Source organism: Bos javanicus, chromosome 8 (genome assembly GCF_032452875.1).
Source record: "Bos javanicus breed banteng chromosome 8, ARS-OSU_banteng_1.0, whole genome shotgun sequence".
NCBI classification, from domain to species: Eukaryota; Metazoa; Chordata; class Mammalia; order Artiodactyla; family Bovidae; genus Bos; species Bos javanicus.
The window spans coordinates 5,931,084-5,949,408 of record NC_083875.1 but is presented as its reverse complement, the minus strand read 5'-3'; the positions used below and the strand labels follow the sequence as shown (position 1 = coordinate 5,949,408).

Below are 18,325 nucleotides of genomic sequence, written 5' to 3'. Positions count from 1 at the left end.
TAAGAATACTAGCTTCAGAAGGTGCAAGTGAAGATTAGTTATAATCATACTGGTGCTTTGTACTCAGTCGGGTCCAACTCTTTGCGACTCCATGGACTGTAGACCACCAGGCTCCCCTATCCATGGAATTCTCCACGTAAGAATACTGGAATGGGTTGCCATTCCCTTCTCTAGGGGATCTTCCCGACCCAGGCATTGAACCCAGGTCTCCCACATTGCAGGCAGATTCTTTACCATCTGAGTCACCGTTCAGTTCAGTTCAGTCACTCAGTCGTGTCTGACTCTTTCCGAACCCATGAATCACAGCACACTAGGCCTCCCTGTCCATCATCAACTCCTGAAATTGACTCAAACTCATGTCCATCGAATCGGTGATGCCATCCAGCCATCTCATCCTCTGTCGTCCCCTTCTCCTCCTGCTTCTCATCCCTCCCACTTTTCCAGTGAGTCAACTCTTTGCACGAGGTGGCCAAAGTATTAGAGTTTCAGCTTCAACATCAGCCCCTCCAATGAACACCCAGGACTGATCTCCTTTAGGATGGACTGGTTGGATCTCCTTGCAGTCCAAGGAACTCTCAGGAGTCTTCTCCAACACTACACTTCAAAAGCATCAATTCTTCTGTGCTCAGCTTTCTTCACAGTCCAACTCTCACATCCACACATGACCACAGGAAAAACCATAGCCTTGACTAGATGGACCTTTGTTGGCAAAGTAATGTTTCTGCTGTTGAATATGCTATCTGGGTCGGTCATAACTTTCCTTCCAAGGAGTAAGCGTCTTTTAATTTCATGGCTGCAGTCACCATCTACAGTGATTTTGGAGCCCAAAAAAACAAAGTCTGACACTGTTTCCAGTGTTTCCCCATCTATTTCCCATGAAGTGACGGGACCAGATGCCATGATCTTCATTTTCTGAATGTTGAACTTTAAGCCAACTTTTTCACTCTCCTCTTTCACTTTCATCAAGAGGCTTTTTAGTTCCTCTTCACTTTCTGCCATAAGGGTGGTGTCATCTGCATATCTGAGGTTATTGATATTTCTCCCAGCAATCTTGATTCTAGCTTGTGCTTCTTCCTGCCCAGCGTTTCTCATGATGTACTCTGCATATAAGTTAAATAAGCAGGGTGACAATCTACAGCCTTGACGTACTCTTTTTCTTATTTGGAACCAGTCTGTTGTTCCATGTCCAGTTCTAACTGTTGCTTCCTGACCTGCATACAGATTTCTCAAGAGGCAGGTCAGGTGGTCTGGTATTGCCATCTCTTTCAGAATTTTCCACAGTTTATTGTGATCCACACAGTCAAAGGCTTTGGCATAGTCAATAAAGCAGAAATAGATGTTTTTCTGGAACTCTCTTGCTTTTTCCATGATCCAGCGGATGTTGGCAATTTGGTCTCTGGTTTCTCTGCCTTTTCTAAAACCGGCTTGAACATCTGGAAGTGCACGGTTTATGTACTGCTGAAGCCTGGCTTGGAGAATTTTGAGCATTACTTTACTAACGTGTGCTGCTGCTGCTGCTAAGTCTCTTCAGTCATGTCTGACTCTATGCGACCCCAGAGAAGGCAGCCCACCAGGCTCCCCATCCCTGGGATTCTCCAGGCAAGAACACTGGAATGGGTTTCCATTTCCTTCTCCAATGCATGAAAGTGAAAAGTGAAAGTGAAGTCACTCAGTCGTGTTGGACTCTTAGCGACCCCATGGACTACAGCCTACCAGGCTCCTCCGTCCATGGGATTTGCCAGGCAAGAGTTCTAGCGTGTGAGATGAGTGCAATTGTGCGGTAGTTTGAGCATTCTTTGGCATTGCCTTTCTTTGGGATTGGAATGAAAACTAACCTTTTCCAGTTCTGTGGCCACTGCTGAGTTTTCCAAATTTGCTGGCATATTGAGTGCAGCACTTTCACAGCATCATCTTTCAGGATTTGAAAGAGCTCAACTGGAATTCCATCACCTCTACTAGCTTTGTTCGTAGTGATGCTTTCTAAGCCCCACTTGACTTCCCATTCCAGGATGTCTGGCTCTAGGTGAGTGATCACACCATCATGGTTATCTGGGTTGTGAAGATCTTTTTTGTACAGTTCTTCTGTGTATTCTTGTCACCTCGTCTTAATATCTTCTGCTTCTGTTAGGTCCATACCATTTCTGTCCTTTATCGAGCCTATCTTTGCATGAAATGTTCCCTTGGTATTTCTAATTTTCTTGAACAGATCTCTAGTCTCTGTTGTTTTTCTCTATTTGTTTGCATTGATCCATGAGGAAGGCTTTCTTATGTCTCCTTGCTATTCTTTGGAACTCTGCATTCAGATGCTTATATCTTTCCTTTTCTCCTTTGCTTTTCGCTTCTCTTCTTTTCACAGCTATTTGTAAGGCCTCCTCAGACAGCCATTTTGCTTTTTTGCATTTCTTTTCCATGGGGATGGCCTTGATCCCTGTCTCCTGTACAGTGTCATGAACCTCTGTCCATAGTTCATCAGGCACTCTATGTATCAGATCTAGTCCCTTAAATCTGTTTCTCACTTCCACTGTATAATCATAAGGGATTTGATTTAAGTCATACCTGAATGGTCTAGTGGTTTTTATAAATATGATGTATGTGAAAGTGCTTTGATACAATTAATAATAAGACAGCATCATAACTACTACTTCCTTAAGGAATGAAAATAAACTCTGAGAAACACAGGAAGCTCTACATTAAAAGAGTGCCACATGGAATGGCCATGGGGTGGGTTTGTTTGTTGATCAGATGGTGCCTTTAATTAGATCATGTGTGAGGTTTCACATTCTGCCCATGGAAAGCCTTATTAAACCCGACTCATTCTGATCCCCAGTTACTCACTCTCGCCAGGCTGGTCCCAGATGGAACTTTATAAGGGACGTACTTCCTGTAGATATGGCCGACCCTGGAACATGGAACGTCAAACATTTCTCCTCCACACATCCAGACCTACAGAGGGGAAATTGGAAGTGCAATAAAAGAGAAGAGTGCATTTCATACAAAAGGCCCCAAATTATTAGTAAGAGTTACACAAAATCTTAAAATCTCTTAAAGTCTCTGTATCAGTAATTTCTACTTATCAATAGTTAGCCAGGAAAATAAACCCACATTTTCATTTTTTTAATTTATTTTTTAACTGGTGGGAAATTGCTTTGCAATTTTGTGTTGGTTTCTGCCTACAGCAATGCAAATCAGTCATATTATATATATATATACATATATATATATCACCTTCCTCCCGAGCCTCCTTCCGTCCCCCCATCCCACCCTTCTAGGTCATCACAGAGCGCCAGGCTGCGCTCTCTGTGTTATTTAGCAACTTCCCACTGTTCTATGCATGATAGTGTATATATGTCAATACTACTTTCTCAATTTGTCCCACCCTCACCTTGTCCTACTGTGTCCACAAGTCCATTCTGTACTAGTTTCATCAGTACCAGTTTTCTAGATTCGGTATATATGTGTTAGTTTTTCTCTTTCTCACTTATTTCACTCTATGCAAGAGACACTAGGTTCATCCACTTCACTACAACTGGCACAGGTTCATCCTTTTATGGCTGAGTGATATTCCATTGTGTATATGTACCGCAAGCTATCCATTTACTGTTAATGGACATCTAGGTTGCTCCATGTCCTTGTGATTGTAAATATAGCTGCAGTGAATATTGGGGTACCTGTATCTTTTAGAATTGTGGGTTTCTCAGGGCATATGCCCAGTGGTGGGATTGCTGGGTCATTTGGTATTTTTATTCCTAGTTTTTTAAGGAATCTCCATACTGTTCTCCATAGTGGCTGTATCAGTTTACATTCCCACCAACAGTGCAGGTGGGTTCCTTTTCTCCACATCCTCTCCAGCATTTATTGTTTGTAGATATTTTGATGATGGCCATCCTGATGGGTGTGAGGTGATAGATACCTCATTACAGTTTTGATTTGCAGTTCTCTAATAATCAGTGATGTTGAGCATCTTTTCATGTGTTTATTGGCCATCTGTATGTCTTCTTTGGAGAAATGTGTGCTTAGGCTTTCTGTTCATTTTTTGATTGGGATATTGAGCTGTATGAGTTGCTTATATATTTTGGAGATTAAACCTTTGTCAGTTGCTTTGTTTGCAATTATTTTCTCCCATTCTAAGGGTTGTCTTTTCATCTTGTTTATAGTTTCCTTTGCTGTGCAAAAGCTTTTATATTTTATTAGGTCCTATTTATTTATTTTTCTTTTTATTTCCATTCATCTAGGAGGTAACCCCACATTTTTAAAAGCTCAGATTCATAAAAGTATACAACCAAAATATTAGTTCACTAAATCCAATTTCCATAGACATGTTGACATTTTGAAAAGTTGTAGTAGAATTTTATTACAGCTATTGCATTATATTGGGGTTTAATGGTTAGATGTCTTATTTATATAGATATTTGTTTTGACAATCTTGTGGAATAATTTGAGGAAATAACATTGGAATTTAAGTGTCAATTAAAAATTTAAAGTATAAACATGAAATTTCTAACACTGGTGAATGAATTAAAGAATATAAGCATATCCATACTTTACATCTAGATTCTGAAACTTTCAGTAGAGCTTACTTAAAAAATCCGAGTTGTGTTCTAATTTCTCCCCACCCCTGATCTTTTCTTAGGTACAGAAAATAATTGGTTAGCAATGTGAACTTAAGACATGGAAAACTCAGGATATCTGTTAAGATGCTGTACTTAAATTTAGTAACAAAAATTAATTGGTTGTATTTTACCATGACTACCCACTTGAACCATTAATCATGGTTTTATATAACAGGCTGCTACTGCTGCTAAGTCGCTTCAGTCGTGTCTGACTCTGTGTGACCCCATAGACGGCAGGCTACCAGGCTCCTCCGTCCATGGGATTTTCCAGGCAAGAGTACTGGAGTGGGTTGCCATTGCCTTCTCCTGTAACTGCATAGTGATACACTAATTCAAACTTATTGCTATGGGGGATAAACACCATTTAATGAGACATGAAGACAAAGCACAAACCCGACTAAGGGAACACACGCTGTGGACCACAGCATGGCTATGACCAGAGCAAGTGGGGGGACGGGGGAGGGGAGACGGATGGGTAAACTACAGCCTCGGGGGCGGGGGATGGGTGGGAGGCTGGGGTCTGGATTGATGACGACTAAGCATGGGGTCCCACAGAGTCGGACACGACTGAAGCGACTTAGCAGCAGCAGCAGCAGCAAGCAGACAACAGGATGAGACAGGAAATCAAAACCCATGATGTAACAGGCTACTTACTATAAAATAACTAATAAATGCAGGCTTCATATATACTAGATTTTTAAACTGTTTTCATTGCAAGAAAACAATTTAAAAGAGAGTTAGATAATGTAACAGTTTTTTTACATTTATTTTTAATTGGAGGATAGTTATAATATCGTGTCGGTTTCTGTCAAATATCAACATGAATCAGCCACAGGTACACACATGTCCCTCCTTCTTGGACCTCCTACCCCCTCCCACCCCTCTAGGTTACCACAGAGCATTGGGTTGACCTGCCAGTGTCATACAGCAAATTCCCACTGGCTATCGGTTTTACATATGGTAGTGTATATGTTTCAATGCTATTCTCTCTATCCGTCTCACCCACTGTGTCTGGGAGACAGGTCTAGGGACAGGTCTTTGTTTTTCCCCTTTTCATGTTTAATCTTATATTGCTTCAGCCTCTTGGGATCTTTCCAGATGCCTGTACTATATAGTTTAGAAGGTTCACTGACCCTGCCAGCTTTCCATGATCTGTGCAGAGTTCTGATGTCTTGATCCAGAACCAAGTTGAAATTGATACCATGGGTAATCCTGAATGCATTTAGAGTAACTGAGTATTATTTTAATAATCCACTTGCCTTCCCCTTGGGGTTCCATCAGCATTTGTCCACCAGTCTTACTTAGAGTGTCATTCCTCTTAGTGAAAGAAGCTGGGACTGTTGACTGAAAAAATACATGCAACCTAAAAATTGAGGTTTATGTTTTATTCGGTGGGAATTTTTAGGACTTCAAGGCTGGAAGACAGCATCTCCCAAGAAAAGATGAGAAAGACAACCCTGAAAGAACTGCTCTGAAGAAGCGAGGGGAGCATTCAAGGTTATACAGAAGTTTTATAACAAAGGACAGGTGGTCTGAACATCAAAAGTATTTTTGGGAGTTAGAGAAAACCAGATATCTCAAGTTAAGAAATTTAGTGCTTTTCTATGTGTGGGAAGATGCAAGAGTCTGGGTTCACTGAAGTCATTCCTTTCACATGCACCTCAGCTGTCTGGGGCCAGTGTGTCCCGTATTTTCACACCTGAGTTCCTCAGTGTTCACCGTGGGGAGTGGCTGCAGTCTGATCGGTGCCAGATCATGGGTATTCTTTTCCTTCTTGAGTGCTCTTGGGGCTCAGAAATTCTCATTTGGAGGGCTGGAATTGATGGTGACTGTGACATGCTTGTTTACTGATAATGGCAGGATATACTTCATTCTCAGAACCACATGTGAGACATAAACATTTCTCTTTCCCTCTTCCAATATTTCACTTTAACAGACATTGTGTATCTGTGTCAGGGTTCTCCAGAGAAACAGAAGCAACAGGGAATGCATAGAGGGAGACACTTATTGAAAGGAAGTGGCTCATGAAATTGAGGAGGCTCGGGGAATTCATCTGCAAGGTAGACCAGCAGGCTAAAGATGCAGGAAGAGCTGCAATTCAAGTCCAAAGGCAGGAAGTCTGCAGGCGGAATCCCCTCCTGCTTGAGAATGGTCAGTCTTTGTTCTACTGGAGCCTTTCAGTGACTGGATAAACCCCCCCACCCCCTACTATGGACAGAAACTGCTTTTCTCAAAATCCACCAGTGTTCCTCCATCCATGGGATTTTCTAGGCAGGAGTACTGGAGTGGGTTGCCATTTCTTTCTCCAGGGAATCTTCCTGACCCAGGGATTGAACACAGGTCTCCCGCATTGTAGACAGACGCTTTACCATCTGAGCCACCAGGGAAGTCCATTTAAATGTTAATCTCATTCAAAAGACATCCTCTTGGAAGCATCCAGAATAATATCTGGACACTCTCGGGCAGCCTTTGACACATGAAACTAACCATTATGCAGCAGTACTTACAACAGCTAGAACATGAAAGCATTCTAGATATCCATCAACAGATGAATGGATGAAGAAGTTGTACATTTATACAATACAATGGAATATTACTCAGCCATAAAATGGAATGCATCTGAGTCAGTTCTAATGAGGTGGATGAACCTAGAGCTTATTATACAAAGTGAAGTAAGTCAGAAAGAGGAAATCAAATTTTGTATATTTATACCTGACCTGCCTCTTGAGAAACCTATATGCAGCTCAGGAAGTGGCAATTAGAACTGGACATGGAACAACAGACTGGTTCCAAATAGGAAAAGGAGTACATCAAGGCTGTATAGTGTCACCCTGCTTATTTAACTTATATGCAGAGTACATCATGAGAAACACTGGGCTGGAAGAAGCACAAGCTGGAATCAAGATTGCCGGGAGAAATATCAATAACCTCAGATATGCAGATGACACCACCCTTATGGCAGAAAGTGAAGAGGAACTAAAAAGCCTCTTGATAAAAGTGAAAGAGGAGAGTGAAAAAGTTGGCTTAAAGCTTAACATTCAGAAAACTAAGATCATGGCATCTGGTCCCATCACTTCATGGGAAATAGATGGGGAAACAGTGGATTCTGGTCCCATCACTTCATGGGAAATAGATGGGGAAACAGTGGAAACAGTGTCAGACTTTGTTTTTGGGGCTCCAAAATCACTGCAGATGGTGATTGCAGCCATGAAATTAAAAGACGCTTACTCCTTGGAAGGAAAGTTATGACCAACCTAGATAGCATTTTCAAAAGCAGAGACATTACTTTGCCAACAAAGGTCCATCTGGTCAAGGCTATGGTTTTTCCTGTGGTCATGTATGGATGTGAGAGTTGCACTGTGAAGAAAGCTGAGCACTGAAGAACTGATGGTTTTGAACTGTGGTGTTGGAGAAGACTCTTGAGAGTCCCTTGGACTGCAAGGAGATTCAACCAGTCCTTCCTAAAGGAGATCAGTCCTGGGTGTTCATTGGAAGGACTGATGCTAAAGCTGAAACTCCAATACTTTGGTCACCTCATGTGAAGAGTTGACTCATTGGAAAAGACTCTGATGCTGGGAGGGACTGGGGGCAGGAGGAGAAGGGGATGACAGAGGATGAGATGGCTGGATGGCATCACCAACTCGATGGACGTGAGTTTGAGTGAATTCCGGGAGTTGGTGATGGACAGGGAGGCCTGGCGTGCTGCGATTCATGGGGTTGCAAAGAGTCAGACACGATTGAGTGACTGAACTGATGCCTCTATAGAATCTAGAAAGGTGGTACTGATGAATCTGAGCAGCAATGGAGATGCAGACATAGAGAACAGACTTGTGGACACAGTCAATGACACTTTGTAGATAAATGTGTAACTCTGGGTGGACAGTTGATCTAGCTGATATTTTATGAGTGGATTAACAAGACCTTTGCATCATTGTGCTCTTTTTCACTTAATGCCCACAACTCCATGACCAGCTTTACTATTTCCCCAATTATATAGGTGGAAACATGGCAGTCTAGAGGCTCCCTTGTCCAGAGCCACATAATGGGACACATTCAGAACAGAGATATGAGGCTTCATGGTCTAACTTAAAGGTGGCCCAGTGGTATAGAATCTGGCTGCCAAGCAGGAGATGCAAGTTCAATCCCTGGTTTGGGAAGATTCCCTGGAGTAGGAAATGGCAACCCACTCCAGTATTGCCTAGGAAATGCCATGGACAGAGGATCCTGGTAGGGTACAGTCCGTGGAGTGGTAAAACGTTGAACACAACTTAGTGACTAAATAACAACAAGTACATACTTTAGGCTTTGCTGATCATGTCATCTTGCAACTACAAAACTTTGCTAGGAAGAACATGCATGTATGCTAAGTCACTTCAGTTGTGTCCTACTCTTTGCAACCCTATGGACTATAGCCCACCAGGCTCCCTGTCCATGGGATTCTCCAGGCAAGAACACTGGAGTGGGTTGACATGCTCTCCTCCATGGGATCTTCTTGACCCAGGGATTGAACTTGTGTCTCTTATGTCTCCCACCTTGGCTGGCAGGTTCTTTAGCACTAGCGCCATCTGGGGAGCCCTGCTAAGATGAAACATCTGTATTTCAATAAAACTTTGATGACAAAGATAGGCAGTGGATCATAGTTTGCTGGCCCCAGTTCTGTAAAATACACGGTACTTTCAAACACTGAAATTCAGTGATTGTAAGATAATACATATGGGAGGTTGCACTTTCCCCAGTTTGTTGCCATAATGTCTCCTCTGCCATGTGACCTTGGTAGCCACCACTGAGATGTGGGACTGTGTCCCCTGTCCTTGGATTTGGGTGTGCTTGTGAAGTCTCAGACCCATAGAATATAGCCAGCAGAAATGACCGAGGTCATAAAAGGCAGCAAAGTTTCTTCCTGGCCACTGAGACCTTTGTTTTTGCAGGTCTGAGCTGCCAGCTCAGAAATCTGACTCCTTGAGTTGACCCCACTGTAGAAAGTCACACTCAGTCAACAGCCTCAATTGTTTTCACTAATGGCCAACATCAACCCCTGGGCATGTCAATGAAGATTACTTTAAGTCAGGGGTTCCCAGCTTCTGGGATCTAATGCCTGATGGTCTGAGGTGGAGCTGATGTAGTAATAATAGAGGTAAAGTGCATGGTAAATGTCATGTGCTTGAATCATCCCAAACTCCCCTCTCCCCACATCCAGGGAGAAATCGTCTTCCATGAAACTAGTCCCTAATATCAAAAAAGTCGGGAAACACTGTTCTAAATGACTTCAGCCCCTGGCTGTCGAACCACCCCCACCTGCAACCCCAGATATCGTGCAGCAGAAATGAGCTCTCTCCTTTGTACCTTTTATGCATTTGGGACAGAGAATCCATGAATTTGACACAATGCCTGTTTTATGCTGTAGGCTCTGGGTGCTTCATTATGCTGTAATAACTTGACTGTAGCCCACCAGGATCCTTGGTCCTTGGGATTCTCCAGACAAGAATACCAGAGTGGGTTGTCATGTTCTTCTCCAGGGGATCTTTCAGACCCAGGGATGGAACCTGCATCTCTTACATTTCCTGTATTGGCAGGCTGGTTCTTTACCACTAATGCCATCTGGGAAGCAGGTGAACTGTAACACATGATGAGAGTTTATGGGTCACCCTCGGATTTTATCTTATCTCACTGTGGGAGACACAGGGAATGACTGGGTGCACTGCCAGGCTATAATTCCTGGTTCCTTTGTTTCAGAAGGGGCTCTATGCCTGTTTCTTGCTAGTGGAATGTAAGAGAAGTGAGTGTGTGTCAGCTCTGAGCCCAAGTCAGTGAGTGTGGACATCCTTTTCCCCCTTCTTTACAGTTCTCTTTGTTCCCAGAGCCTGACTAATTGCAGAACATCCAGAGGAGGACTCTAATCCCCTAGAAGGTGGTAGAATCACTAAATGGATGGGGTCTGGGTATCCAAAAACCTGGGTGGTCAGAGCACACGGCTCCCTTCCCAGCCAGGGTCAAAGTGTTGCAGCAGCCTGACTGATGCTAAGTTCCTAAGATTTGGGGAGTATTACAGCAGTTGGTCCACTCTAGTGACCTTATTTCATTTTGTTCTGTTTTTGGTCTCTTCTGACATTTTAAATCAAGTATAAAGGAGTTTTAATACAATTTTATAAAAAACTGCATCGAAAAACTGAATCAAATAGCCTGAATGTTTGAGAGATTATTTCCTTTTATTAACTGTGCATTTTAAAGAGAAAATTTGAAAGTAATTGGACAACAGATGGAGGGGTGGGAACTGGGAGGGCAGAGAAAGTTGGGGAGTCCCGTGTGTGTAATGAAATGTCAGAGGTAGGCAGGTACCAAGGAAAAGAAGCCTGCCTACCACCCACAGCGGGGAGAGAGAGAGTTGTTGGCACAAGTGTTTAGTTCTCATAATAAGGGATCAAAGTGCTCCTAGCACTTGGTGAGGTGACCAGTCTCTCCTGCAAGACAAGGGGATGGTGATGAAGGAGGACAAGATGCAGCCAAGCCCTGGGGCAATGCCTCAACTTCTTTGACCTTAAGCTACTTTTTGGTTGATGTGGTTCTTATAGACTACTCAGCTGGCAGAAGCAGACTAAATACTTCTTTTTAAAAATAACTAATTAATTAAATTTTGGGTCTTCATTGCTGCATGGGCTTTTTCTGCAGTTGTGATGAGCAGAGCTGTTCTCTAGCTGTGGTGCGAAGGCTTCTCACTGCCGAGGCTTCCCTTGTTGGGAAGCACAGGCTCCAGGGCACGTGGGCTTCAGTGGTTGCAGCACCTGGGCTCAGTAGTTGCGGTTCCCGGGCTTTAGAGCACAGGCTCAATAGTTGTGGCAAAAGGGCTTAGTTGCCTTGAGGCACGTGGGATCTAGCTCCCTGATCAGGGATGGAACTCCTGTCTCCTGCATTGGCATGTGGGTTCTTAACCACTGAGCCACCAAGGAAGTCTCAGAAGCAGACTAAATACTTCTCATGAGAGTCTGCCAGAGTAAGGACAGCCACGATTGGAAGTTAAATAAATCATTGTTGCCTTTCTTTCCAGGGTAGGGCAAAATAACCTCACAGACACACAAAAAGGAAATTCTAATTCTCTTTGGAGGTCCCCTAATCCACTTTTTAAAGATCTTTCTCTGGGTGTGTAACAAATTACCACCACCTTAGTGACTCCCATCAGCACACATTTTTTTATGATCTCATAGTTCTGTGGGTCAGAGGTCATGTAGGCTCTGGGGGGTCTCCTGCTTGGAGTCTCCTGAGATTGAAGTCTGGGTGGTTGCTAGGCTGAGCACTCCTCTGGAGCCTCCAGGGAATAATCTGCCTTTGGGCTCATTGAGTTGTTGGCAGACGTCAGTTCCTGCAGCAGTAGGACGGGGTCCCTCTTTCCTCTGATGCTCAGGGCTGCTCCCAGACCAATCTCAGTTCCTTGTTCCATGAACTCTCCATCTTAGCCATGGCCAAGCTCCCTCACATAGAACCCTTCTCGGACTATAAATCTCTCTGTCTTGTTCTCCCTGCTGGGGAAAACACCACACTTTACAGGGGCTCCTTTGACGAGGCCAGGCCCACCAGGATCATCATCCTAGCTTAGTGTGAACTGATTAGAGATGACATTTGCCAAATCTCTGGTGCCCTGGAATGTAACATACTCGTAGGAGAAACTCAAGGAAGACAGGCACCTCAATATCCTGGCCACTACCATCTCCAATGAGTGCAATTTGTCTTCTAGTGATAACTTACTCCTAATTCTTAAAATTCTTCCCCTCAGAAAATTTTCTTTATAGCTAAGTCAAATTCAGAAAATTTCCAGAGTTTTGAAAAATACTAACATGAGTGTTGGAAAGAAGTACAGAATCCTATACTTTTTTTTTTTTTCATGTTGCCACTGTGATCACTTAATTAAAAGTATGAATCTGAGGCTATCGTGCTTTTATTTAAAATCCGTTAGTGGTTTTCTGTTGCTGCCAGGGTAGTGTTACAACTCCTGCATAAAAATTCCAAAGGTTCTATTTTCTGGTTTTTGCTTAATTGTCCTGATGACTCTCGCCTGTTTCCCCCTCTCGCTCCCCTACCTGTTCTATTTTTCATTCTCTGGAAAGGACCTCGTTCCCCTCCTCAGGGCTTGCTGCCGTGCATTGTTCTCTTGAAAGAAACTCTCCCCTCCCTGTTTCCTATCTCTTGACTTATGTTGTTGTTTAGTCGCTAAGTTGTGTCCAACTCTTTGTGACCGGATGGACTGCAGCCCACCAGGCTCCTCCATGCATGGGATTTCCTAGGCAAGGATCCTGGGGTGAGTTGCCATTTCCTTCTCCAGGGAATCTTCCTGACCCAGGGATCAAACCCACATCTCCTCATCTCCTGCATTGGCAGGTGGATTTGTTACCACTGAGCCACCTGAGAAGCTCCTGAATATGAATATACCTGCATAAGTCTTCTGTTGGGGATATACCCAGGGAACTGTCTTTCAAGTGGAGACAGTGCTTATGACAACTGGAAGCAAGTGACTTATTTGTGTGCACATAATAGTTTGCTTAATGTTTAGATAATAACTACTTGCTAAGTAGGATCATCTCCTGTTCAATTATACTCCTGCTTACATAGGGACCCTAAGACTGTCCCCATTTAGTCCTGCCTCTTATGACCTCAGAGCCAACTCATTTCTATTGTAAATACACCAACTCAATTGTCCCTACTCTTAGAGTTCTTTTTTTTTTTTTTTTACCATGGATATCACCATGTACATATTAATTTTTTTCAGTCTTCTTGTAGCATTGTCTGTTTATGTAAAAGGATACCATATCCTGACATGCTAGAGAGGAGTGTTTGGGTAATATTATGGGAACAGAGTTCATCAGGGAACACAATTGTTCTGGCATTTCTCAAACCCTGTATTTGTTCTGAAAGATGTGGTTTACATTTTTAAAAGACATGTCCTGGTGGTATGATATGCTGATATTCCTTTAAAAATTATGGCATTGTCATACTTCAGTACCTAATTCTCAGAGAAAAGTTTTACATTTACAAATAACATGTCTTCTTGTTGATAACATAAATATTTTAAAGCAGTGTTATTTTATCCATGAATGAGCACAGTATGTTGTTTTCATCATGTAGTTCGAATTGACTGAATAATTGAATGCTCGCCTTATTTTTTAATCACTTTTCAATATCAGCGGCAAATTGGAATTTAGACATGAAGAATGTTAAATTGAATGGAATTGCACAATTACAGTGATCACACAGAATATGAAATTAGTTTCAGTAAGAGACTGATAGTCAGGAGGATAATAAGGGAGCATTAGCAGGTATAAGATGAAGTGTGATATACTGTAATGAAATAAACGTTAAGAAAAAAATTTGTTAGCACATTCACTTCTGAAGCCTGCTCTCTCTCTAGTCTTACCTCCCCCTCTTCCCAGCCCCTCTGCACATCCCCTGCCCCCGCCTGCCACTCTTGTAGTTCTGATCTCTTTTCTGTTCCTTCAAAATGCCAGACACCCTCCCATCTTAGGGTGTTTGTCCTGGTTAGTCCCTCCAACTGGAATTCTCTCCCAGAACTCCCCATGGCTAACTCCTCATCTCTTTCAGATCTTCCCTCCAAGTGCTCTGGTCCCAAACACTATCTCACCCTACACTGTTTAATGAGAGCCCTCATCACCCCGCTCTGCTTCTGCTGCAGCACTCAACACCTTCTAACTCAGCATGTATCTCACTTCTTCACTGTTGTTGTTCAGTCGCCAGGTCATGTCCACCTCTTTGCGACCCCATGGACTGCAGCACACCAGGCTCCCCTGTCCTTCACTATCTCCTGGAATTTGCTCAGATTCATGTCCATTGAGTTGGTGATGCCATCCAACAATCTCATCCTCTGTCGCCCCCTTCTCCTCCTGCCCTCAATCTTTCCCAGCATTCGGGGTCTTTTCCAGTGAGTTGGCTCTTTGCCTCAGGTAGCCAAAGTATCACAGCCTCGGCTTCAGCGTCAGTCCTTCCAATGAATATTCAGGGTTAATTTCCTTTAGGATTGACTGATTTGATGTCCTTACAGTCCAAGGGACTCTTAAGAGTCTTCTCCAACACCACAGTTCAGGATGGGGAACACATGTATACCTGTGGCGGATTCATTTTGATAGTTGGCAAAACTAATACAATTTGTAAAGTTTAAAAAAAAAAAAAAAAGAAATGTTCTGGAAAAAAAAAAAAAAGCATCAGTTCTTCAGCACTCAGCCTTCTATGTGGTCCAGCTCTCACATCCATACATGACTACTGGAAAAACCATAGCTTTGACTATTATGTGGACCTTTGTCAGCAAAGTGATGTTGCTGCTTTTTAATATGCTGTCTGGTTTGATTTTTCTGTCTATCTCCCTAACAACAGCAAGAATCTTTGTGTCTTTTATTGAACGATGTATCTTAAGTACTTAGGACACTGCCTGACCGTTGTGATGTTCTGTAAGTATTCATTGAATGAATACATAAAATACTGGCTTATTGATATAAAGTAAGGTTAATTCCAAACAATTGAGTTATTTAATGATAATCCACTATTTAGCTGCCATTGAAAATATAAGCTGTGGTCTCTAGTATCCTTAAATATAAGTTTCAAGGTGATCGAGAAAGATGCATGCACCCCAGTGTTCATTGTAGCGCTATTTACAATAGCCAACATGTGGAAACAACCTAAATGTCCATCGACAGGTGAATAGATAAAGAAGATGTGTACAAATGTACAATTGAATATTTGTTTTTGTTGTTGATATTCAGTTGCCAAGTCATGTCGGACTCTTCATGAGCCCATGGACTGCAGCATGCCAGGCTTCCCTATCCCTCACTGTCTCCTGGAGTTTACCCAAGTTTGTGTCCATTGAATCTGTGATGCCATCCAACCGTCTCAATCTGTCATCCTCTTCTCCTTTTGCCTTCAGTCTTTCCCAGCATCAGGGTCTTTTCCAATGAGTCAGCTCTTTCCTTTTGGTGGTCAAAGTATTGCAGCTTCAGCTTCAGCATCAGTCCTTCCAAAGAGTATTCTCTTCAGGATTGACTGGTTTGATTCCTTGCTTTCCAAGGGACTCTCAAGAGTCTTCACCAGCACCACAGTTTGAAAGCATCAATTCTTCTGCACTCTGTCCTGCTCTCACATCCGGACGTGACTACTGGAGAGATCATAGCCTTGATTGTACGGACCTTTGTTGGCCAAGTGATGTCTTTGCTTTTTAATGCACTGTCTAGGTTTGTTATAGCTTTCATCCCAAGAAGCAATCATCTTCTAAGATCGTGGTTGCAGTCACCATCTGCAGTGATTTTAGAGCCCAAGAAGAGGAAATCTATCATGCTTCCACTTTAGTTCCTTCCAGTGTAGGCTCTTTAGTTCCTCTTGACTCTCTGCCATTAGAGTGGTATCATCTGCATATCTGAGCTTGTTGATATTTCTCCTGGCAGTCTTGTTTTCAGCTCGTAACTCATCCAGCCCGGCATTTCGCATAATATGCTCTGGGTGTAAGTTAAATAAACAGGGTGACAATAAACAGCCTTGTTGTACTCCTTTCTCAATTTTGAACCAGTCAGTTTTCTATATAGGGTTCTAACTGTTGCTTTTTGATCTGCATACAGGTTTCTCAGAAGAAAAGTAAGATGGTCTGGTATTTCCAACTCTTTAAGGGTTTTTCACAGATTGTTATAATCCACACAGTCAAAGGCTTTAGTGTAGACAATAAAACAGAGGTAACTAATTTTCTGGAATTCCCTTGCTTTCTCTATGATCCAGTGAATGTTGGCAATTTGATCTCTGGTTCCTTGTCTTTCCTAAACCCAGCTTGAACATCTGGAAGTTCTTGGTTCAAGCTGCTGAAGTCTAGCTTGGAGAATTTTGAGTATAACTTTACTAGCATGGGAGATGAGTGCAATTGTCCGATGGTTTGAACATTGCTTGCATGCATGCTAAGTTGCTTCAGTCATGTCCGACTCTGTGCAACCCCATAGACAGCAGCCCACCAGGGTCCTCCATCCACAGGATTCTCCAGGCAAGAATACTGGAGTGGGTTGCCATTTCCTTCTCCAAATTCCTAATAACCAGTGCATAAAATGAAATAAGATGGATACCATAAGTCACCATCAGTTCAGTTCAGTTCAGTTCAGTCGCTCAGTCATGTCTGACTCCCTGCAACCCCATGAATTGCAGCACACCAGACCTCCAAGTCTGTCACCAACTCCCGGAGTTCACCCAAACTCATGTGCATCGAGTCGGTGATGAAATCCAGCCATCTCATCCTCTGTTGTCCCCTTCTCCTCCTGCCCCCAATCCCTCCCAGCATCAGGGTCTTTTCCAATGAGTCAACTCTTTGCATGAGGTGGCCAAAGTATTGGAATTTCAGCCTCAGCATCAGTCCTTCCAGTGAACACCCAGGACTGGTCTCCTTTGGGATGGACCGGTTGGATCTCCTTACAGTCCAAGGGACTCTCAGGAGTCTTCTCCAACACCACACTTCAAAAGCATCAGTTCTTTGGCTCTCAGCTTTATTCACAGTCCAACTCTCACATCCATACATGACCACTGGAAAAACCATAGCCTTGACTAGACGGAGCTTTGTTGGAAAAGTAATGTCTCTGCTTTTGAACATGCTATCTAGGTTGGTCATAACTTTCCTTCCAAGGAGTAAGTGTCTTTTAATTTCATGGTTGCAGCCACCATCTGCAGTGATTTTGGAACCCCAAAAAATAAAGTCTGACAGTGAACATTGCTTAGTACTGTCCTTTTTGGGAATTGGGATGAGAATTGACCTTTTTCAGTCCTGTGGCCATTGCTGTGTTTCCCAAATTTGCTAACATACTGAATGCAACACTTCAATAGCATCGTCTTTTAGGATTTTAAGTGTCTCTGCTTGAATTCCGTCACCTTCACTAGCTTCATTGGCTTCCTTCTGCTGCTGCTGCTGCTAAGTCGCTTCAGTCGTGTCCGACTCTGTGTGACCTCATAGACAGCAGCCCACCAGGCTCCCCCATCCCTGGGATACTCCAGGTAAGAACACTGGAGTGGGTTGCCATTTCCTTCTCCAGTGCATGAAAGTGAAAAGTGAAAGTGAAGTCGCTCAGTCGTGTCCGACTCTTAGTGACCCCATGGACTGCAGCCCACCAGGCTCCTCCATCCATGGGATTTTCCAGACAAGAGTACTGGAGTGGGGTGCCATTGCCTTCTCCGATTGGCTTCCTCAGGCCCCCTTAACTTCACACTCCAGAATGTCTGGCTCTGGGTGAGTGACTGCACCATCACGGCTCTCTGGGTTGTTAAGATCTTTTTTGTACAGTTCTTCTGTGTATTCTTTTCATCTTTTTTTGATCTCTTCTGGTTCTATTAGATCTTTACCATTTCTGTCCTTTATTGTGCTCATCTTTGGATGAAATGTTCCTTTGATATTTCCAATTTTCTTAAAGATACCTCTAGTCTAACCCATTCTGTTGTTTTCCTCTACTTCTTTGCACTGTTCATTGAATATTGCTAAATCATAAAAAATAATGAATTAATGCAATTTGCATAAACATGGGTAGACCTAGAGATTATCATGCTAAATGAAGTATATCAGACAAAGACAAATGTCATATGATATCACTCATATGTGGAATGTAGTTTTAAAAAAATGATAGAAATGAACTTATTTACAAAACTGAAACAGGCTTACAGATATTGAAAACAAACTTCCCATTACCAAATGGGAAACGTGGGGAAGA

General features: G+C 42.9%; 1 protein-coding gene across 1 annotated transcript in view; it reads right to left on the bottom strand.

The window, feature by feature from the left end:
* The window catches only part of LOC133252389 (polypeptide N-acetylgalactosaminyltransferase-like 6), a 247,159-nt gene that overhangs the window by 102,081 nt on the left and 126,753 nt on the right, over positions 1 to 18,325 (bottom strand). The window contains exon 4 of the mRNA XM_061424934.1: positions 2,836 to 2,943. Within this exon, the coding sequence (XP_061280918.1) occupies positions 2,836 to 2,943 (108 nt within the window). The remainder of the gene's footprint in view (positions 1 to 2,835; positions 2,944 to 18,325) is intronic.